The following is a 24,291-nucleotide window of genomic DNA, read 5'->3' as shown; positions in this document are numbered from 1 at the left end:
GCAGGGACTTGGGTGGTGCGACACGACACTCGGGGGGCAGGGACTTGGGTGGTGCAGTGCGATGCTCGGAAGAGGCGGGGGACTTGGGTGATTCGACGCTCAAGGGGGCGAGGACTTGGGCGACGCTCGGGGGGCGGGGAACTTGGGCGGAGCCATGCGATGCTCGGGGGTGAGGATTTGGGTGACACAACACTCGGGGGGGCGGGGACTTGGGTGACGTGATGCTCGGAGGGAGCGGGGACTTGGGCGACGCGATGCTCGGGGTGGGGGTCGACGCTCTTTGTTTTCGCTTGGGGCGGCAGAAATGTTAGAGCCGAGCCTGTGTGTACAGACCTTTCAAGTAGCAGGCAGTGCCCCCTGCAAGTGATCAATAGCTCAGAACTTAGTGAAACCTAATAAACTCTTTGCAGAAGAACCTCAGAGTTATGAACCCCAGAGTTACGAACTGACCAGTCAATCAGATTCCTCACTCGGAAGCGAAAGTACACAATCAGGCAGCAGCAGAGACCAAAAAAAGAAAACACAGTACAGTACAGTCAATGCTCCGCTGTAAACTTTTGAAAGAACCATATCATTTTGTTCAGTTACAAACCATCTCCATTCCCGAGGAGTTCGTCACTCTGAGGTTCTACTGTACTATGTGGTGCAGCGGAAGAAGACTCTCAGTGACATTCCCAGAGTGTCTGGAGTGTCTAGGGTGCAGTCCCTGTGACTCTGACTAAAGTACACCGTGGCTGATAGCACCAGCTGATTAAGGTGATTGAGGTCACCAACGGACAAGATGAGCCTCTACTGAGGAAGAGAGGTCTAGTTAATGAGTAATTACAGGAAGTAACAAAGGTTTATAGAAACAACACAGCCTCCACCACAGAGAGAGTTTTTAAGTTGAGACCAAGTCTAACACAGACACCTTTACCCCATTCCCACCCCCCAAAACAGACACTCTTCTCCAACGGCAACAGCATGAAAAATAAGAACAGCCAAGGAGCACAAGAATGTCCCTCCAGATGTCCAGATAACAGCGCATTTAAACAACAGAAACTGCCAGCCTGGAAGCCCAAGCTCACAGCTCCGACTGTCCTCTCCAGCTTCTTTACCATTGGACTCTTCTGCCTCCTCATGGGAATCTGCCTAATATTGTATGCAAGAAGTGTCAAAGAAATCCAGGTTTGTTTGAGGTGGTTTTCTTGATGAGTATTATTAGAGAGTGGCTCAAAGAGGGGTAGTAGTTTTATCATGGATGTACTCCCTTTACCCAAGGGTGTCAAGCAAACCCACAATACCCCAGGTGAAAGTGGTCACATTAAAAAGTCAGCATTTGCTAATTTACCAGATGGCAATATCTGGGACGTTGTCATTTGTCCCTGTGCTTAGGGGAGGAAATAAACTGTGGTAACTTTGGTATTGTTAGGCACTAAAAATGTCAATAAATATTTGCCAAGCCAGAATCCTAAAACACAAAGAGATTCCTCATGTGTTACTACTGATGGCTGCTGCAGGTAGAGCAGGTTGAATATTAAGGCCAATTTCAAAATCAGAGTATTAAATTCAATCCACTGACTTGTTACCTCCTGTTATTTTGTTGTTTATGAGTGTTTAGACAGCTAGTATTTGTGTAAATGATCATGAATCTTGAAAGTTTCACAATTCTGGCAAAAATTATTACTAGGCTGATAAATTGTTTTTGAAGCGCGTTATGTGGTTTTGTCTAGTTTTGGAAATTTGTCATCCAGTTGGGAAGCAGTACAATACTATGTGTACCAGTCACACACCCTGGATAATGAATAGACCAGCAAAAAAAAAAACCCCAAATAAACCACGATTGGTTTGTGTCTGACTTGTGAACAGAAAAGAGGAATAAATCTCCAACTCATAGTATTCACAATGAATAATGCAACCTGTTTTAGCTGTAATTAGGTAATTTAATATCAGTTTTACAGTAAGGGGGTGGGGAATGTTAAAACACAGAATGATTTACACTAGGTCTCACAGCAAGTCAATTGGCCAGCACACTAGGCTCCCAGTTCTCTCCTCAAACCGCTAAACCACATTGCCATATGTGATGTACATACTGTATACAGCACCCACTAGAACTGACAAGGACAGCGAGATTATTTCTTTGTTTGGCCTGTGGGGTGAAAAAAACAAACAAAATAGTACATGGTGATTTGTGTGGGCCAGTTACCTTACAGGAAAAAAATTTGACTTGTTTATCCATTAGGATGATCTCACAACCCAAACTTTGCCTCTTATATTTTGTAGTCTGAGCGTACACTGTAATGGATAAAAATATAAAAAGACAAAGAAATTGTCAGTCCTTATTATAAATTTTTGCTAAATGTGATAGTAGGATGGTATTATTTTTCAGTTATTAAGTGCACTTGTTTTGGATGAAAGGTGCTAAATAAATGCAAAATATTAAATAGAGTGAGAAAATAATGCTATTTTCAATATAGTGTTTGCCACAGTTACTGTGGACCTGACTCTCACCCCTGCTCTGCTCTCTTTGTGCTGCTCAGGTGGCACAAAAAGAGCAGAAACTGGTTTCATCCCCCACACTCCAACTGGGGATTCCCTTGTTTGTTGTTCATTTATTTGCCGAGGGTGCCCAGTGGTGAGTGCAGCGCCAGCATAACTGGCTCCTATAGCAACGCCCCTGCAATTCGGGATTAGAGGGTAGACTCCAGAGAACTCCAGGTATTGTCATCTGGCAGACAGCCCCTAGGGATTGTTATCAGCTGATGGAATTCAGGTCAGTCCTCAGGGCAATTTAAACTCCTCCCATGCTGGCAGAGAGCCAGCTGGAGAATCGGGGTGCCTTAAGAATGGCACCCTAAGGGGAATATTAGGCATAGCAGAGAATCTGGATCTGTATGCTTACGCCCTGTGGTGGTGGTGGTTGAATCCCTGTTGCAGCCTTCACTCTGAGACCACCATCTTTCTGGCTGAGAAGGGCAGGCCACAAGTTACTTGAGAGTCTGTTGGATTTATCGCTTCATCAGCCAGTTGGAGTGCTGTTGAGCAGTGCAAGACACGCCCTTTGTGTGTGTGTATGGGGGGGGCGCGCACTGGCTCCTCAGCAAGAACAGGATTTAAGTTAGGGATAGAATTTTCAAAAGTGTCTTTGGGACTTAGAAGCCTAAATCTTACTGACATCCAATGAGATTAAGGCTTCTAAGTGTTGAAGTCACTTTGTAAAATAGGACTTAGGTTCCTGAGTCTCTTAGATGCTTTTGAAAATTTTACCCCCTGTCATGCGCATGCCCATATTGAGCAAACCTGAAGAGAGAGGGTAATTTGTAGACCCTGGCAGCTGAGAGTCTAGTTTTTCCCAAAGTGAGGTTTTACAGCATATAATCCGGGATGGACAAAACTTTTTGGCCTGAGGGCCACATCTGAGGAAATTGCATGCAGAGCCATGAATATAGGGTTGTGGGAGGGAGTGCAGGGTGTGAGAGGGGGTATGGTGTGCAGGAAGGGGCTCAGGGAAAGGAGTTGGGGCACAGGAGGGATGTGGGGTGTACAAGGAGGCTCAGGGCAGGGGGTTGGGTGCAGGAGGGGGTGTAGAGTGTGGGAGGGGGCTCAAAAGGGGTTAGGATGCAAGGTGTGGCAGGGGGCTCGGCACAGGGTTGGGGTGCAAGAGGGATGCATCAGGGGGTTGGGGTGCAGGAGTGGTGTGGCAGGGAGTTGGGGTGTGGAATGTAGGAGGGGCTTGGGGTGTGGGCTCCAGCCCGGCACCACTTACCTGGAGCAGCTCCGGAGTGGCAGCGGTGCGCAGTGGGGCTAAGACAGGCTCCACACCTGCCCTGGCCCCACGCTGCTCCTGGAAGCGGCTGGCACTATGGCTCCTGGGGGAGGGGAGGCAGAGGGCTCCGTGCACTGCTTTTGCCTGCAGGTACCTCCCCCAAAGCTCCCATTGGCCGTGGTTCCCCATTCCTGGCCAACGGGAGCTGCAGGGGGCGGTTCCTGTAGGCGAGGGCAGCGCACTGAGCCTTCTTCCCCCCTACTCCCTCAGGGGCCGTAGGGACATGGTGCCAGCCACTTCCAGGAGCAGTGCAGAGCTCGTGGCACCACCGGGGTGGCAATTCCACGGGCCAGATCCAAAGCCCTGATGGGGTTTCGGCTGTACTTTGCAATCCCCAATATATCTTTGCTTGCTTATTTCTTTGACAGATTAACTATTCAGACATATGTTTGAATTGTTCAAAACTGCGTGAAAACTCCTCTAACTGGGATAAAGAATGCGACTGTACTGTGCACGTCACACTGCAGGAAAATATGCTGGTAGGTAAATGTGTGAAACCAACCATAGACTAGAGTTCCTGTATTTCTGTATGTGTAAGAAGTAGAAATTTTGTCCTATAAATGACACTAAGCCAGTTTCTGAAGAGCTTTATGTCAATACCTTTCACAAACCTAAAGCCCCTTACATCCAAAATATGTGCCTTTACCATTGTTGTTATTCATTTTGGCAAATCCCATAAATTAAGCAAGATCAGGCTGTATAACATTTAAATTGGAGACCTCTCAGATGAAAGCAGATGCTGCAAGAAGTGCTGTAGATTCAAGAGGTGACTTCTCTTTCTTCTGAATCAGTAGTGAGTCAATGCCTTAGTAGGGACCCACTGCCACACCCTGGTGTTAGCTGGTACTGTGCAGCTGGGGTAGGATCTTCTTTCAGATGACACATAAAATTAAAGCCCTGGCCACTTTTGGTAAGTAAAACTCCTGTAGCTCTTTCCACAACTTTAGGGTTCTTCAGAGTGAAAGGAGCTGTAAAAGCAGTAGACATGAAAATCCTCCAGCTGTAAGAATGTGTCAAGGTTTGAAGAACATTTAAAATTAAAAGTAAAAATGTCAGTTTCCTATATTGCATGTACAAACTGGTACTTCTGCTGCTTGTATTAGATCAGGTCTGTAGATTCAAGACTCAAAATTTTCAAAAGGGCTAATGGGCTTGTCTACACAGCACTAAAGACAGGCCTATGGGGGTGTGAACTGCAGCATACTCTAGCATGATGCTCTCTACCTGGCCTATGTAGACGCTGATGGTGCAAACTAAATGGTACCTAGTGTGCATTAACATAATCCTGTAGACTACATCAGTGCAAGGTGTACAGTACTGAAGGCTGTTCCTGGGGCCCTTACAGCACTCTGCGGTTCACGCCCCCATTAACTGGTCTGTGGCACCATGCAGACAAGCCCTAAGTCTCTTTTCAAAAGGGATTTAGGAGCCAAAAGTCCCTAAGTCTCTTGAAAATAGGACTTAGGCTCCTAAGTATTTTTGAAAAATTTACCCTTAATCTACAGCACTCTCAGTGCAGCACCTTTCGCAAGTGCTAAATTCACTTTACATTTCTTTTTTTAAAAAAGCTGATAATTGAATTTAATAATCTTAACATATTTAGAAAACTGTGGGTCCAATCCTGCAACCTTTCCAAATAAAAAGACTGTGACCTCAATGGAACGACTCATGTTGTTTCATAGCACCTTCCATTCAGCGATGCCAAAGCAATGGGTGAGGGAAATGATGGTATTCTGTCCATGCTCCACCCACAAGTCCAAGATAAGTGAATGTTCTTCTTCGAGTGCTTGCTCATATCCATTCCAGTTAGGTGTGCGCACGCCGCGTGCACGTTCGTCAGAGAACTTTTACCCTAGCAACACTCGGTGGGTCGGCAGGTCGCTCCCTGGAGTGGCGCCGGTATGGCGCCTAATATATACGCCTGCCGGCCCGCCCGCTCCTCAGTTCCTTCTTACCACCCGTGTCGGTCGGTGGAACAGTGAAGCGCAGCTTAGCTGTTCTCCACCTCCCTAGCGATTCGCTCGTGCTTTATCTTTTTCGTGTATATAGTTTTTCTCTAGTTCTTTATTAATTACTGTTAGTATAGTTGTAGTTAGTGTATATAGTTTAAGAGGATCGGGGGTTCACCCCTTCTCCTCCCCCGGCACCGGGGCCCATGCCCGGTTCACCGGGCTTCAAGCCCTGTGCGACCTGCCGTCGACCGATGCCCACAGGAGACCCGCATGACTCCTGTTTAAAGTGCCTCGGCGAGGGCCATCTGTCGGACAAGTGCCATATCTGTAAGGCGTTCAAGCCCCGGACCAGAAAAGAGCGGGACTCTCGCCTAAAACAGCTCTTGATGGAGGCAGCTCTAACTCCTCCATCCTCGGCTCCGTCTCCGGCACCGGGAACAAGTGCTTCGTCTGCCCCGGCACTGGCGAAGACGCCTCGGCACCTTCCGTCACCGGCCCCAGTCCTCCAGCCGGCGCCAGTTCACTCTTCCCGAGGAGCAAGAACTCAGGCTCACTGCGGTTTACCTTTTTCGTCACACCACAGTATAAGCGCCGCATCCCAGGTCGTATTGCCCATGCAACCGCCAGCTGCCGCGGCTACCGCCTGCTCCTGCACCGTTCGATCTCCAGCCTCCCAAGGAGCCGTCGAGTCCAGTGCGCGACCAGTCCGCCGGCCACGCCTTTGGTTATGGCTCCACTCATCGATACGCCGGAAGACCTTCTCCACTGCGCGGCGACCTCAATGCCTTACAGAGCCTGAGCTGCCTCAACCCGCTACCACCATGTGCGGGTCATCCTCGCTGGGCCAAACCTGCCTGGGCGACCATGCGTCTCCGGCCACCAAGGAGCTCCGCCGGATCTGTTTGGGGCATCCCATGAACGTTCCGCGCTCCGCGGGCACCCGATCCACAGACTCCCACGCCGCTCGCGAGTCCCGGCACCGTTCCCTCCCGGTGACCGGTGTACTCGCGGCCGGCCAGATCCACGGTCCCCATCATACCGGCTGCACCGCTCCAAGACTCCCGCACGCCGAGGCCTCTCGCAGCCCGCTCCAGCATGTAATGTTCCGGCACATCTGGTCGACCTCCCGTCACCGCGACCTGGTCGTAGGTCCCCGTACTCTGCTCTCCATACCGCCACGGCCTCCGGTACTTTCGCCCGGCACTGCGCAAAGGGACGCAAAAGAATACTGGTCAGTCTGCCTTCAGTCTTCCCCCGGGCCATTTCCCCGTCACACGTCTCCGACTGCCCGTAGCGCGACAGCGCGTCCTATGGAGGATCAGAACATCTCAGGCTCCCAATCAGGACCATGGGGCCACCGCAGTGGTCCTTTTGGACACTTCTGGGCCGACCACCAAGCCCAGGGTGTGAACACATCGGGCCATCGCGCTCGGGTTCAATTGAAACACCGGCCACCGGAGGCCCACAGTACAGTAGACACCCACTGCCTTGATCGGAGACGGGGGCTATACAGGCTCCAGAACAACATGATGTTCCGGAGGTGAAAAGGTCACAGGATGAGCCACGTCCAGGCGAGCCCGCTCATTCCCAGGGTTGCCGTCATCATCTCCTCCGGATGAGGCGGTAGCGGGCACGATCCTCGTCGGGGGGGGCCCCCGCATACTCATCTGGCGCACAGGACATGGTGCCGCAGCGTAGCGCCAAAATTATCACTCGGAGCTCTCGGACAGGGAGGAAGCCTGAAGTGGGAGGACCAGTCTGGTCAGCATTCCTTCCTCAGCGGAACGCCTACCAGGGTGGCTCTCCTATCAGCATCCATCCAGGCCAGAGCCGAACGACACATCCTGGCAAATCTCCCAGGTCCATTCCACCGACGCCAAGGGAGTGGAAATAAAATACATGGTGCTTCCAAGGGGCTCCAATACCTGTATTGTGCACCAGCCTTGCCTCGTTGGTTGAGTGGACAGTTGGTCAACGAGCAGATAAAAAAAGCCCGCCCACGGACAACAAGCCCCCGCGCCAAAGCAGCGAGCCAAACCATGGACTTGTTCGGGCCGAAAAAGATTACTCTGCTGGAGGGCTTCAGCTCCGTGTGTGGCGAACTCAAGCAAGGCCCCTTAAGCCGATACCCTGTAACACGGGTAGTGGTCCGGCAAACCGCGAGCTATGCCCACAGACTTCCGTAGGAGTTCATCAGCCCTCCTCGAGGAGGGGGAAAAGCTGTTGGCCAGAACCTCACTGCCAAGCCTCGCTGGATACGGCAGATCTGGACGGCTAGAACGGGTCGTTCTCGGCAATAGCATGTGACTCATATTCCTGCCTGTTTATAAGTATACCGGCCGCTACCGCCTGAGTTGCATGCACACCATACAGGACTTGCCATTTGATGGAACAAGGTCTTTTTTTCGCAAACGACAGATCCCCAGTATCTACAGAGTCCTGAAGGAATAACCGGTTATCCGGCGCCTCTCTGGCATTGCCATACCCCTCAATACTCAAAGACGTCGTTTCCGCTCTAACCCCAGCGCCCCTCTACCCAACTCTCCGCCTCCGCAGCGAAACTTATTGGGACCGCAGAGCAATGTTCGTTATCAACCGACCAGATGGCAATCAGGCCCTCCGCCCGCTGTGGAGGCAACAATGCCCGTCGTGCCAATTACGTACATTTGGGACCCAAGTCCAACTTATTTGAAGAGCGCCCCCGGAGAGCCAGCGCGCGTACCAATTCCTCCCCCTCCCTTCCTCAGGATCCCACTCCATTTTTCCAACCGCCTTTCCTCCTTCCTCTGCGTCGCCTCCATCGCCTAACTACGCGATCGCTGGTGCGTCCTGCGACGGTGGAACTTGGATACCGTTCCGATTACTCTATCTCTGCCTCCCTCCCCCGCCCTCCCTCCTCTCCCGTCCCTCCTTCGAGGCGACCCCTCTCACACCAACTCCCGCCCCCATCCTTACAGGAGGGTCCACAAGCATAAACCCTCTCGATACGGAGCCATAGAGAAGAACGGCGTACCGGGAGGAGCTAAAGGGCAAGCGGGCTTCTATTCTTTTTTATTTATTATTTTTTCGAATTTTTTTTTTTCATTTTGTTCTTTTTTTTTAAATTTGTCTTTTTGCATATTTTTACCGTTATTTCCTGCATCCCACAAGGCAAAAGGGGGGGTATCGCGCACCTGGGGGGGTAGACCTACGCGAGCTGAACAGGTTCATCAAGAATTCAAGTTCGCATGGTGTGCCTGGGGACCATCATTCCCTCCCTGGATCCCGGCGATTGGTACGCCGCTCTCGACATGAGGACGCATACTTTCATATTGCAATTTACCCTCCCCAAGGAGGTATCTGCGCTTTGTGGTGAATCAAGTTTCATTACCAGTTCACTGTCCTCCTCTTGGACTTTCGTTGGCCCCCCGGGTCTTCACGAAATGTATGGCGGTTGTCGCCGCTTCCCTCCGCTGTCGTCGGATTTACGTGTTCCCCTACCTCGACGACTGGCTTATCAGGGGAACCTCAAAGGCTCAAGTCGCCGGCCACCTCGACACCATAAGGGAACTGTCGCAAGTCTGGGCCTGATCGTCAATCTGGACAAGTCCACACCTGGTGCCCACGGAAAGGATAGAATTCATCGGGGCTGTGCTGGACTCCATCCTTGCGACAGCCAGCTTGCCCCCGCACTGGTTTCAAGCCATAGTCTCCCTGGTCCAGAGCCTGCAGAGGTTTCCCACTACCCTCCGCCCGTACTTGCCTGGCCCCCTCTGGGACACATGGCCGCATGTGTTCCTCGTTGCAAAAAGTATGCAGACTGCGAATGCGCCCGCTACAAGTCTGACTCGCTTCAGTCTACCGACCGAACAGGGACGCCTTAGACATGATTGAAATATTCCACCGGGGGTCCTCAGCTCCCTCGACTGGTGGAAAGAGTCACCGCTGGTGTGTGCGGGCCTGCCCTTCCCCCCCCCCCCCCCAGCCCTCCGTGTTCCCTAACAACGGACGCATCTGCGCTGGGCTGGGGCGCACACCTGGGGCCTCGGCGCACCCAGGGCCTTTGGTCACCCCAAAGAGCTGACTCTTCATATCAACGTCCGAGAGCTCAGGGCAGATCACACCTGGCGTGCCAAGCGTTCCTCAGCCACCTAAAGGCCGTTGTGTTGCAGTATTCACGGACAACACACAGCCATGTATTATATCAACAAGAGCAGGAGGCACAAAGTCATTTCCCCCTGTGTCAGGAACGATCGACCTGTGGGAACTCCGCGCTGCTGACTGTGGATCCTCCATATACCATCTTCCATAAGGACAAGGTGCAGCTGCGACCCACCTGGCATTCCTCCCCAAAGTCGTCTCCGCCTTTCACATGAACCAGGACATCTTTCTGCAGTGTTCTTCCCAAAGCGCGCACGCATCGAGACAAGAACAACGACTCCATACCTTAGACGTCCGAAGGGCTCTCGCGTTCTACATTGAGCGGACCAAGCCCTTCCGTCATTCGCCGGAGCTCTTTGTGGCAGTGGCGGAACGTATGAGAGGCAGGGCAATCTCCTCTTAGCGCATTGCCGTCTTGCGTCACGTCATGTATCCGAGCTTGCTATGACTTGGCTCAAGTCCAGCCGGGCCATCTCAACGCCCACTCTACGCGAGCTCAGGCCTCGTCTGCTGCTTTCTTGGCGCATAGTTCCTGTGCAGGAAATCTGCCGTGCGGCCACCTGGTTGTCTGTCCACCTTTGCGAACCATTACGCATTGGTCCAGCAATCTAGGGACGATGCCGCCTTCGGCTCAGCGGTCTTGCATTCCGCAATTCTCTCTCCAACCCCACCGCCTAGGTAAGGCTTGGGAATCACCTAACTGGATGGATATGAGCAAGCACTCGCAAGAAGAAAAGACGGTACTCACCTTTGTAACTGTTGTTCTTCGAGATGTGTTGCTCATATCCATTCCACACCCGCCCTCCTTCCCCACTGTCGGAGTAGACGGCAAGAAGGAACAGTGAGGAGCGGGCAGGCCGGCAGGGATACATATTAGGCCCATGAGGCGGCCGCCACTCCAGGGGGCAACCTGCCGGCCCACCGAGTGTTGCTAGGGTAAAAGTTCTCCGACGAATGTGCACGCGGCGCGCGCACACCTAACTGGAATGGATATGAGCAACACATCTCGAAGAGCAACAGTTACAAAGGTGAGTAACCGTCTTTTTTTGCTAAAATAATCAGCTGAAATGTAGTTAACACCACATCCATCTGGCTGTCCGCCCCTGTCTCCCCTGGTATTTTTTTTCAAAAGTTTGTAACAATGACCTCTTTTGTTTATGCTCTCCTCATCCTGTGTTATTCTCCTTTGAATTCTAGGGTGATGTTTTTATGTACTATCGTCTGCAAAACTTTTACCAGAACCACCGTCGGTATGTCCTCTCCAGAAGTGATGCACAATTGCTGGGTCAAGATGTAAACGTAAGTGTATTAACTATTGTTACAACATCAATATTTTCATCAGGTGAGGAGGCTCTTGGTGTGTAGTTCTCTGGTTCTCTAGTACTACACCTGCCTCTGGGTCCTTCTGCCAGTTTTTGTGGTTTGACAACATTTACCTTTTTTATTTTTTTACTGTTTCTCCTCTGTTGCTGTGTAACCTTAGATCACCAGAGCGCCTCCTGGGGTCTCCTGTTGCAACATGGCCCCTCTATTTCCACTCCAGGGTAGTCTGTGATTATAAACCACAGTTGGGCCCAAAAGTGCATAAAAAAAGCCAGAGCTCAATATTTTTATTCCTCTGTTTCTTTGAATTCGGAGCACTAGACCTGGCCATCTCATTTGTGGGGAATAGAAAATGTGGTCAGCTGCAAGGGGTTGAGCTCCCTTTCTTAACTCCTTGAGGTTAGAAGGCACTGTAAACTTTTCTACTAGCATCTCCCACTTGTAACAGTTCAGAGGTGCTGCAAAGCTTCTGTATTTAATACAGAAGCAACAGTCACAAATTGTAACTCTGATAAACAATTTGGTTGTCTTAGAAGCTATAGCCTGCGTGTGCAAACAGGGAAGCAGACTGACTTCAATGCCTGGAAAAGAAGTTTTTATAAGAATGTGCTGTTGAGGTCTACAGATCACAAGTGCTGAGAATTATCAGCAATATCATGAGTAGTTGGATTTTATTGAAGGTTTGCTAGCAGTTTTAGACCCAATCTACACGAGTTGGGGACACGGCTACAAGACAGCTCTCCCAGGGAACAGATGGCACCTAGCCATTTTTTTACACATGTCTTCAATCCATGGTAAAAGCTTAGATACGTCCAACGTTTTGGTAGAGTTTGGGGATGCAGTTAAATGTCCTGTCTATACTGAAAAATGGAACCATGTTGTAACTGGGTCGGGGAATATGTCGTTGTAACTGGTTGTAATTGTTATTTGTTATTCTAGTCTAGGTAGGCTCTAAGATCCTCTTTGTGTGACCACCTTTATTTTAAAAAGTGACGAAGTGCTGAGCACTCACCCTTCGAATGCCAGGCCCCTTTAAGAGGACTCAAATGGAGTACCGACAAAGTGAGGCAACCAAAACCATTTGTTTGAACAGATCAGCCTGCAGTTACAGCAGTGTTAAGGCACACAGTTATAACATCATTGCAGCCCAGCTGTGTTATAGCATGGACTTGCATTCCAGTGCAGATGGGACAAAAATCTCTTTTAACCTGTTAACAGACCTAAGCTGGTCTTTCAGTGTTGCAACCACTTTCTTATATGTAAAATATGAATATAACAGAAAGAAAGAAAGATAGATTAGAGAAAACAAATCTCTATTGTTTTCAGTATGTTTAGTTTCCGCATAAACGGTTTCCCCTGTATAGTTAGTTGGTTTTCCCTGCTTGTGTGGATCTGTCACACAGCAACGGTCTGTCTCTGCTGGGAAGTATGCTACCAGCAGCTGTGTAGACACTAGACCTCGGCAGATATGCCTCACTCCAGTCTCATTCTATTTGAGCCCATCTCTAATGTGACAGGAAAGCACTGGCAACTCCTAGCACTCTTAGGTGTTTGGTGGTTTTCTTTTTGGGTTTTTTTGGGGGGGGTTGTTTGTTTTTTTTAAAGAAGGAAATAAGAGTAAAAGATTGACCAAACAAATGTTGATCAGGAAAAGACATTTCTAATTGTCCTTTGACCTTGGGTTCAGATTCAGAACAGCAACTGTGACCCTTTCACAACTTATCCAAATGGAACTCCAGTGGCTCCATGCGGTGCCATCGCGAACAGTCTGTTCAATGGTAAGTACCTTCCTCATCTGATTTATTCACCTGCACAGATGTAACCAATTTAAATATCTCTGTGCCCTTGAGACCTCACAGAGCCCCATCTAAGTGCTGATCCTTGCATGTTCTCTGCATGTCTGATCCTTGCATCTCTGTCTGTCTGTCTCTCTCATATATGGATGTTAAACCGTTTGACAGTGTGGCCAAAGTGGATATGGCCCCTACAAGCTGCACTGCAATGACTCCACTTACATTACTAAACTCGGTGAAACTCCATGTGAGTGCAGGGGTCCACCTCCATGATCCAGTTACAGGATTGGGGAACTGAGTATCCTAGAAAAAGAGGAAGACTGTAATCTACAGACTTGATCCTAGCTTTACAACAAGCTATTGGGTGGGCCTAGAAAACTCAGCTTCCGCTTTCTTAGGGTGACTGGCTTAAAAGTGTGTGGCACATTCTTGAAATGGAAAATCTGATCTAGGCTTGGTCTACACAAACAGTTGCACTGTTTTAACTAAAGTTGTGTTTCTAAACTGATGCAAACCCCTCTGTGGACATACTTATATTGGCTTAATAATCCTGACTTATAGTGATTTAACTTGTCAGTCAATTTACATGTGCAAGCTAAACTGCTATAACCAGTTTTAAACCAACATAAGGCCAGATCTGCACATCAGTGGCTTTTGTACAAGCACAACTACATTGATTAGAGAATCTAATCTTTTTTTAACCAATATAGTTCTACTGATACAGCAACTCTAGCGTGGATGCAGCTATGCCAATATAGCTGCTCCGCTTCTCACAACTTCAGTGTGTAGATACAGCCTCACTCTCATGAAGACAAATCAAAATGTTTCTTCAAGACATTGACTCACTGGGTTATAACTTTACTTCAAAAAAAAAGGGGGGAGGGCATATATACAGCAAGATAACTTTCTCCCTGTAAAATCCGGGGGGAGACAAGGCAGAGGTAGTTTTTACCTCGATGTTGCTAGCTGAGGTCAACACTAAACCGTCCACCTGGAGTTTTCCTCAAAAAATACGGTGAGGTAAAAACTACCTGTCCCTTGTCTCCCCCAGGATTTTACAGGGAGAAAGCTATCCTGACATTGTTCTCAGATGCTGACAAGCGAATTAATAAAGAACTACAGTTTTCAGGTTTAAAAAAAAAGAAACTAGTTTAAGGTTGTAGCTACTTGTCACATTATTTCTTTCCATATTTTCTCAATGTAGACAAAGATGCATGTTCTGTTCCATGAAAATGAAGGGGTGGTGCATGACTCTAGTACACTTTCCCTTAGTTTCTTTTTGGATGTTGGAAAAGATGCTTAAAGGAAATTGCTGGTAATAAGTTACAAAGGCTCTTCAGCCTACAGCAGCTTCAGTTAACGAATCTTCTTCATACATCTTTGACATTTGATTTTTGCATATTATAGAACTTGCTTCAGAAATGCAAGTGGAGACTTCAAACCCCAGCAAGTAGGATCACATTCACTTCAGTTATACTACCTAACAAAATCCAAGGCAGGGGTAAATAGGTGATGCAAGGAGAATTTCCAGTAGGGATATGGTCAGCTTTTAAAACTTCCAAGGGTGCTTTTACTCAGGAAATTTAAATGATCCTTTACTTGTGAGGCACATAGAATGTTTACATCAGGGGTAGACAACCTATGGCATGGGTACCAAAGGCAGCACATGAGCTGATTTTCAGTGACACTTACACTGCCTGGGTCCTGGCCACCGGTCCAGGGGGGCTCTGCCTTTTAATTTCATTTTAAATGAAGCTTCTTAAACATTTAAAAAACCTTATTTACTTTACATACAACAATAGTTTAGTTATATATTATAGACATATAGAAAGAGACCTTCTAAAAACATAAAATGTATAACTGGGCACGCGAAACCATTAAATTAGAGTGAATAAATAAGAATCGCACCCCACTTCTGAAAGGTTTCTGACCTCTGGTGTACATAATGCAGTAATGATAAAACCCTCTCCCAGTCTTTTCTTTGTTTGTTCACAGGGACTCACTCTCTCGGTCTCTCTCTCTCTCTCTCTCTGGGTATGTCTACACTACAGGATTATTCTGATTTTACATAAAACCGGTTTTGTAAAAACAGATTGTATAAAGTCAAGTGCACGCGGCCACACAAAGCACAAAAATTCAGTGGTGTGCGTCCATGTACTGAGGCTAGCGTCGTTTTCTGGAGCGTGGCACTGTGGGTAGCTATCCCGTAGCTATCCATAGTTTCCACAGTCTCCCCCACCCATGGAATTCTGGGTTGAGATTCCCAATGCATGATGGGGTAAAAACATGTCGCAGGTGATTCTGAGTAAATGTCATCACTCAACTCTTCTCCGTGAAATGAAAGCAACGGCAGACAATCATTTCGCACCCTTTTTCCCTGGATTGCCCTGGCAGACGCCATAGCATGGCACACCATGGAGCCCGTTTTGCCTTTTGTCACGGTCACCGTGTGTGTACTGGATGCCGCTGACAAGAGGCAGTACTGCAGCGCTACACAGCAGCATTCTTTTGTCTTGCAAGGTAGCAGAGACGGTTATCAGTCATTCTGTACTGTCTGCCGTGCCATTGTAATTGGCGATGTTGGTTATCAGTTGTTCTGTACCATCTGCTGCTGTCATGGGTGCTCCTGGCTGGGCCATCGCTGAGGTCAGCCGGGGGTGCAAAGACAAAAATGGAATGACTCCCAGAGAACCAGGGTACCAGAGAACCAGAGAGCACAGCCGCTCCATGTCAGATCCCGCAGAAATGATGAGCTGCATGCCATTCTAGGGGGGTCCCTGCAACAACCCACCCGTTGCTTCCCTCCTCCCTTAACCCTCCTGGGCTACCATGCAGTGTCCCCCATTTGTGTGCATGAAGTATATAAAAGAATGCAGGAATAAAAAAACACTGACTTTTTAGTGTAGATAAATGAGGGGGAAGGCAGCCTTCAGCTGCCGTGATAGTCCAGGCAGGACATTAAATGGTGGGGGGGAAAGGAGCCCAGCATCCTGCTGCTATGATAGTCCAGGCAGTACAGAATCTTTTCTTTAGACATGAAGGGGGGCGGGGCTGATGGAGCTCAACCCCAGTTGCTATGATGAGGACGGTTACCAGTCGTTCTGTACTATCTGCCGGGAATGGCCGGGAGTCTTCCTATTTTTAACCAGGTGCCCCTGGCCGACCTCACCTGAGGCCAGCTAGGAGCACTCACGGGCTGACGACGAGGACGGCTACCAGTCATTCTGCAGCTGTACCATCTGCCACCGGGGAAGGGAGAGGAGAGGATGCTGCTGCATCAAATGCTGCAGCACCGTGTCTACCAGCAGCATGCAGTAGAACATACGGTGACATTGAAAAAAGTCAAAAGAAACGATTTTTTCCCTTTCTTCACGGGGTGGGCAGGGCTGGTAAATTGATGAGATATACCCTGAACCACCCCGGACAATGGTTTGACCCTACAGGCACTGGGGACTCAGCCAAGAATGCAAATGCTTTCAGAGACTGTGGGGACTGTGGTTTACCTGGAGTCCTCAGTCCTCCCTCCCTCCCTCCATGAGCATCCATTTGATTCTTTGGCTTTCCATTACGCTTGTCACGCAGCACTGTGCTGTGGACTCTGTATCATGCCTGGAGATTTTTTCAAATGCTTTGGCATTTCGTCTTCTATAATGGAGCTCTGATAGAACAGATTTGTCTCCCCATACAGTGATCAGATCCAGTATCTCCCGTACTGTCCCTGCTAGAGCTCTTTTTGGATTTAGGACTGCATCGTCACCTGTGCTGATCAGAGCTCCACGCTGGCAAACAGGAAATGAAATTCAAAAGTTCGTGGGGCTTTTCCTGTCTACCTGGCCAGTGCATCTGAGTTCAGATTGCTTTCCAGAGCGGTCACAATGGTGCACTGTGGGATACTGCCCAGAGGCCAATACCGTCGATTTGCGGTCACACTAACCCTAATCCGACATCGCAATACCAATTTCAGCACTACTCCTCTTCTTGGGGAGGAGTACAGAAACCAGTTTAAAGAGCCCTTTATATCGATATAAAGGGCCTTGTGTGGATGGGTGCAGTGTTAAATCGGTTTAACGCTGCTAAAATCGGTATAAACGCGTAGTGTAGACCAGGCCCCTCTCTCTCTTTAAGGTTTCACTTGGTCAGGTTGACTACTGGAGTGACTGCTGGAAGTTGTAGACAGTTAATAACATGTATTACTTTGGCTCTCCCTGCAGATTCTATTCAACTTTTTTACTATCTTAACTCATCCACTGCTATCGAAGTCCCATTGCTGAAGAGTGGAAATAGTTGGTGGTCAGATAAAAATGTGAAATTTCGGAATCCAACATCATATAATCTCTCTTCTGCATTTGCAGGTAAGAATGATTCCACTGCCATGCCTTATTATAAAAGTCTTTCTTCTGTTTGTGGAAGTCTCCTGAGACAGGTACAATCTCCAGGAGATGGGTCTATGTGTTCTTCCCGATGACAGGTAACTTATCCAGGGGAAACACTGTGAGAGCAACCTCACGAGACCACCTCCAACTTTTCAGTGGGAAAATATGCCACACGTAGGGAGGAGACTATGATGTTATGAAGAGAAAAAGATGTTCTAGAAGGTCAGGAGAGTGAAGCCCCACTACTTTCCTCACCATCCTCACCCACTAAAGGTCTTGGGCAAAAGGAGTTAACCAAGTGGAATCACCTCCTTGTTCCATCTTTAAATATATATTCATTAGCACTGTTTTGTTATTACCATTAGTTTGTATTGTAGTAGACTATAGTAGCCCCAGTCATGGACCCAGGACTCCATGGTGCTAGGTCCTGTGCAAACACAGAACAAGAAAACAGTTCCTGTCCCTTAAGAAGTAACAATCTAAGTAGTATCAATATTCTTCTAAATATTGTAGAAAGATTTTCAAATGAACGACAAATAGGATGCATATGTTTACTGCTCTTTTAGTGCTTTTTGTTGGTATACAGAAAGAATCGATGCATAAAAATGAAAAATAAAGGTGAACAATTACATGCAGAGGGAAAGTTGTCTTATAATTAGAGTGAGGTACTATTCCTGTACAAGTTGCTTTGCCTCTCCTGCACTGGTTTCCCCATCTATAAAATGAGGATAATACTTTTTACCACAGGGATGTTCTGACGTTCAGTTTGTTAATGTCTGAGAGGTGATCTGAGATCTTTGCTCTGTGTCTTGTGAATATTGGACAGAACCTCTGTCTGATCTGTATTCTTGGTTAAACATCAGAAACCCAGAAGGATTAAATAATTTAACTACCTATCTTAGCAGCGTTCTAAATGTTGATTGCTCATCCCTATTCTCCATCTTCCTCCCCAGGAACAACAAGGCCTCCTTACTGGCAAAAACCAGCTTATTTACTGGATGAGGAGGATGAAAGGAACAATGGTTATATAAACGATGACTTTATCATCTGGATGCGGGTGTCAGCCTTTCCCACATTCAGAAACCTTTACCGTCGTCTCAGCCACACCAACCAGTTTGCTGATGGTCTCCCAGCAGGGAATTACACCTTCCACATTACCTACAGTATCCTTTCATCATGTCCAAGGTACTCCTTAATTTTTAAGCAGGTAAAAAAAAGAGATGCCTGCTAGTATGGTGGCTTGCCAGTAATACAGCATAAAACCTGAGGGAGATTTAGTTTGGGTGGAATCCCTGGATTTCCTGCAGCCAGTGCTGGTGCAGTTAAGACATGTCTCTTAAATGCCCTATATCAGGCCATGTGACACTAGATCTAACTTCTGAGGCAACTGCTTGCCTGAACTTTGGCTGGAAGCAAAGCCTGGCAGTGCCAGCTTTGGTAGAGCTGCTGGAGAATTAAAAAGGCTTAGACTGTATCCACACAGCATAACTTGGGGGTGAATTTATACTGATATAGTTATACTGCTATCCCTTCCAGTGTGGACATACTTAGGGCATGTCTACACTGGAGTCAAGGGTGTGAATGGCAGCTTGTGTAGAGATGTCTGCATTAGTGGCACTATAGCTAGCTCATTGAAAACAGAAGCGAGAAGGCTGTGGGGTAGGCTTCAGCATGGGGTACATTAGCGAGTACATATCCTGGGAGTCAGGCAGGCTTGTGGAGCCCATGCTGAAGACTGTGCCATGGCATCTTCCCTTTTGTTTTTAGTGAGCTAGCTAGAGTACAGCTAGCATAGGGACAATTACACGAGCTGCCGTTAACATCACTGGCTGCAATATAGATGTCCCTTATTCTACTACAAGATGGCTATTTTCCAGCTCAGCTGATAGCAGTGGCTGTCAGTCTTTCCAGATGACTGTGCCCCTTTCAGGAGTCTGATTTGTCTTGTGTACCCCCAAGTTTCACCTTACTGAAAAACTATGTGCTTACAAAATCAGACATAAACATACAAAAATGTCAGAGCACACTGTTACTGCAAAATTGCTTCCTTTCTCATATTTACCATATAATTCTAAACTAAATCCATTGGAATGTAAATATTGTACTTACATTTCAGTGTAGAGTATATAGAGCAATATAAACAAGTCATCATCTATATGAAATTTGAGTTGGTACTGACTTTGCTAGTGCTTTTTATGCAGCCTGTTGTAAGACTAGGAAAATATCTAGATGAGTTGATGTATCCCCTGGAAGACCTCTGCGTACCCCCAGGGGTACACGTACCTCTGGCTGAGAACCACTGGGCTAGATGTTTAAGAGCCACTGGCTTATGTTGCTTGTGAAAGGTTTTAAATTAAACTGAATAAAAATATCCACACATGGGGTTATATCTGAATAACTATTTTGGCATAAATGGTAAAACTCTCCCAAGGGGGCACTTAGGGATTAATAATAAGAATTTTAGATATACGTTGGGGACGCATCAGTTGGGAGTGACGGAGGAGGAGAAGGACCTCGGGGTATTGGTTGATAGCAGGATGACTATGAGCCGCCAATGTGATATGGCTGTTAAAAAAGCAAATGCGGTTTTAGGATGCATCAGGCGAGGTATTTTCCAGCAAAGGAGAAGGTGGTGTTAGGCCGTATACTACGGCCTGGTGAGACCCCACCTGGAATATTGTGTGGCAGTTCTGGTGTCCCATGTTTAAGAAGGAAGAATTAAACTGGAACAGGTTCAGAGACCGGCCTACTAGGATGATTCCGAGGGAAATGGAAAATCTGCCTATGAAAGGAGACTCAAAAAGAGCTTGCCTTGTTTAGGCCCTGGCCAAAAGAAGCTCCCGGGGGATAATGCTTGCTCTAAATATAAAATATCAGGGGGATTAAGTTACGGGAGGAGAGGAATTATTTAAGTTAGTCTAATGTAGGCACGAGACGAATGGGTACAAACTGGAATATTAGGAGTTTAGACTTGAAATTACGAAGGTTTCTAAACCATTAGGGGAGTGGAAGTTCTGAAACAGCCCTTCCCGAGGAAGTAGTGGGCAAAAGACTTATCTGGCTTTAAGGTTAAGTCTGATAAAGTATATGGAGGATGTTATGATGGAATAGTTATTTGGGCAATTGATCTTGATTAATCGGCAGATATAGTCTGCTCAATGGTCTGTGAGGGGAGTGTTGGATGGGAATGGGAAACTGGGTTACTGCAGCAGATTTCTTCTTGGTGCTAGCTGGTGAGTCTTGCCCATCATGCTCAGCGGTTTAGTCTGATGCCATATTTGGGGTCGGGAGGAAATTTTTCCCTCCAGGGGGATTGGCAAGAGGCCCTGGAGGTTTTCGCCTTCCTCTGTAGCGTGGGGCATGGGCGCTGCTGGTGATTCTCTGCAGCTTGAGGTCTTTCAAGTCACAATTCTGAGGGATTTCAATAACTCAGTCAATGGTTAGGGTTGTTATAAATGTGTTATGGGGGGTTTTTAAGGGGGGGGGGGGGGGGGGTTTTTTTGGTGGGGCCCCCCCCTGGCCCCCTGTTTGCAGGGAGGTCCAGACTAGATGATCATATTGGTCCCTTCTGACCTATGAGTCTATGAGTCTATGTAGACAAGGCCTTAGATGAATACACGTGACTCAGAATTGAGAGGTGGTGATGCAACAAGAACATTATGTGGAGTGTCCTCATATCAGAGACTGAATTGTCAAGGAAAGTGCTAAAAGGTTTTTCAGTACAATAACACCCAAAAAGCTAATTTTCCAGTAATTTTTGCAGGCTGCCTTTAAATATTATGACGCAGCTTCAGTGCAGTACATAGCTATATGAGGATGAATCTGACATCATATTAATAAAGAATCGAATGTATTTCAATAATTTTGCTAAGACTGTAGATGCACATGATGTGTGTGAGTTTCTTACCCTCACCCAGCCATTTTGGGGGTTGTGCAGCCGCTGGTAACAAGAGGCAAGGGGATACAGAATAGTTAAAAGCACCATAAAAGACTTTTACAACAAATGCAAAAATCACCCCCTTGTGTACTTTGAAGAGTATTTTCTGAACACACCTTACTGTACATTTCATCCTGATTGTTAATTAAACTTTAACATGGCCTAATCAGATTTCCCTGTTGCCAAATTCAAAGGGAAAAAGCAGGTGGTTCTCTCAACCATCACATGGAGTGGAGGGAGTAACCTCTTCCTGGGAATTGCCTACACGGTTTCTGGTGCGGTGATAGTGTTGGCAGGTTTTATCATAACTGCAATTCACTTAAAACTCAGAAAACAGAAAACATACTTTCAGAGAGAACCCAAATTACATAGCTTTCTGAATATACATAAAGGTGCACCTTTGAGCAAGGGATGTGGGGAGAATGGACCTTTCACACTGTCCTCCTAGCGGTGGAGACATTTCAGTCATGGTATGGATTTGGTAAACACAAAAGTGTTACGAGCAAGGTGATGTTTTTTCATAACCCAAAACATATACAATCTGATCAGCTTGGCTTGGTTTATGGTCTTCTTAGCATATGAATTACATAGAAGTAAATTTTCCCTTAGTGACTACCCATCAAGGTCTGAGATGAGCATCAGTAAGAGAAATCTTAATTTTAGAACTACAAACTAGATGGTATTGAACACAATTACTAGGCCAAACCTCAAGGTCCTTACTCAGTTTTTACTAAGTCCTTACTCAGGCAGAACTCCTATTGTCTTCACTGAGAGTTTTCCATGAGTAACAACTGATGCCCTGATCTAACACTTAGGCATCAGGTATTCTCACTGAAATCAGTGGAACTATTCATGTGCTTGAAGTTACATGCAAGCTTAAGGGTCAAATTTTAAAGGTATTTAGGTGCTTAACTCACATTGATTTCAGTGGGAGTTAGGTGCCTTTAAAAATCTGGTCCTAAGAGCTTTGCTGCATCAGTGCCTGAGTAAAGACCTAGAGATTTGTTCCCCTGGGAGCATACCCTGGATATTAGGGGTGGGAGAGTCTCTCACTTAAGTGAATGGGGTTGGGTAGAGTTCAATCCTCACTGAATGCATTTAAACCTTCTTTGCTGCTGTTCAGCTGAAGACCGTTTTCTGCAAGGCTGGAGTAAGAGGACAGCAGTGTGGTGATTTACATTTTACAGGTTAACCTTGTGATAGAAAAGCTAAAGTTTAGACTCTGTGAAAAGAAGAAATAGGACTAAAACATAAACATGACCATTTAAATGTCAGCATTAACTATTTCACTGCTGATCACTTCAGCAGAAACATTTAGCTAACATGATTAGGCCACAATCCCAAATTGTCTCCTACTCTACCCCTGTGCCAAAAGCTCCAGCTGTCTCTCCTACACTGTCGCCAAGACCTCCAACTTCTTACCAGACAACTTCTATGGCATTGTCAATAGAAAAGCAGACAATTTGAAAATATGGGGCAGGATAAACTTAATTTAATGTAATCTACAAATAAATACTGAGACTGCTTAATTGTATCATTTTCATGGTTAGTTAACTTATAAACCTCAGTTTTTAAAAATGTAAATAGAATTTCCAGTCTGTCGCAGAATCTAGGGAACTTTGCTGCAGAATTTAGATCAAGTTTGCTGTGGAGTACATGGATGATTATGGGGGTCGGGTGGGGGGTTCATTATGAAAGTGCATATGAAATTAAAACTAATATTCCTTTACTTAACATGAGTTTCTGTGCTCGCTATTTTATACTGATTTATAAATGCCCCAAAATTAAAAAAACAAAACAAAAGAAATCAACATTGATCTTCAGAGCCCTTTACATACATTAACTAATACTCCCAGCACCTTGTGAAATAGCCGTTAGCCTTATTGTAGAAATGGGGAAGTTGAGGCAAAGAGAGATTTAGGGTACAATTTTTGAGAGCATCTAAGTCACATTTTCAAAAGTGATTTAGGCACTTAGGAGTTTACGGATGGGTCAATGCTTAAAATGCTGTAGTGGCACAGCTGCACCAGTGCAGATGAACCATTGTGGAGGGTCAGAGAAGATGCTTCTATGCCAACAGGAGATCGTCACCTCTCAGGGTGTGTCTTCATTATGAAATTAGGTCGATTTGATAGAAGTTGATCTTTAGCAACCAATTTTATACAGTCGATCGTGCATGTCCCCACTAAGCGCAGTAGGTCGGTGGAGTGCGCCCTCAATACTGTGGCTAGCATCGACTCATGAAGTAGTGCACTGTGGGTAGCTATCCCACAGTCCGTGCTGCCCATTGGAATTCTGGGTTAAGTTCCCAATGCCTGATGAGGCAAAAACATTGTCGCATGTGGTTTTGGGTACAGGTCGTCAGTCTCCTCTCCCTCCTTGGAAGCAACAGCAAACAATCATTTCATACCTTTTTTCCTGGGTTATCCGTCAGACGCCATAGCACAGCAAGCATGGAGCCCCCTCAGCTGTACACTACTTTTGTGAGCATTGCAACCACCTTGTGCATTATCCTGCAGTATGTTTAGAGCCTAGCTAGGAGCCGCCAGCACGAGGACGATTGTGATGAGGACATGGACACAGACGTTCTTGAAAGCATGGGATGTGGCAATTGGGACATCATGGCGGCAGTGGGGCATGTTAAAACAGTGGAATGCCAATTCTGGGCCCAGCAAACAAGCACAGACTGGTGGGACCGCATAGTGTTGCAGGTGTGGGATGATTCCCAGTGGCTGCGAAACTGTCACATGCATAAGGCCACTTTTGTGGAACTTTGTGAGTTGCTTTCCGCCACCCTAAAGCGCAGGAATACCAAGATGAGACCTGCCCTGACAGTTGAGAAGTGAGTGGCAATAGCCCTGTGAAGCTTGCAATGCCTAACTGCTACTGGTCAGTTGGGAATCAATTCAGAGTGGGCAAATCTGCCATGGAGGCTGCTGTGATCCAAGTAGCCAGGGCAATCAGTACC

At 47.0% G+C, this 24,291-nt stretch overlaps 1 protein-coding gene across 1 annotated transcript; it reads left to right on the top strand.

Moving 5' to 3' along the window:
- Positions 1-555: 555 nt before the first annotated feature.
- On the top strand, positions 556-22,548 carry LOC116822651 (cell cycle control protein 50C-like). Its single transcript, XM_032776655.2, has 7 exons — positions 556-1,167; positions 4,174-4,284; positions 11,095-11,196; positions 12,908-12,998; positions 17,225-17,365; positions 18,340-18,549; positions 21,494-22,548. The coding sequence occupies exons 1-7, from the start codon at positions 964-966 to the stop codon at positions 21,769-21,771; spliced, it is 1,137 nt and encodes a 378-aa protein (XP_032632546.1). The 5' UTR covers positions 556-963; the 3' UTR covers positions 21,772-22,548.
- The last annotated feature ends 1,743 nt before the right edge of the window (positions 22,549-24,291 follow it).

Source organism: Chelonoidis abingdonii, chromosome 1 (genome assembly GCF_003597395.2).
Source record: "Chelonoidis abingdonii isolate Lonesome George chromosome 1, CheloAbing_2.0, whole genome shotgun sequence".
Lineage (NCBI taxonomy): Eukaryota > Metazoa > Chordata > Testudines > Testudinidae > Chelonoidis > Chelonoidis abingdonii.
The sequence above is the reverse complement of the archived record's forward strand: the minus strand, read 5'-3'. Positions and strand labels throughout refer to the sequence as shown.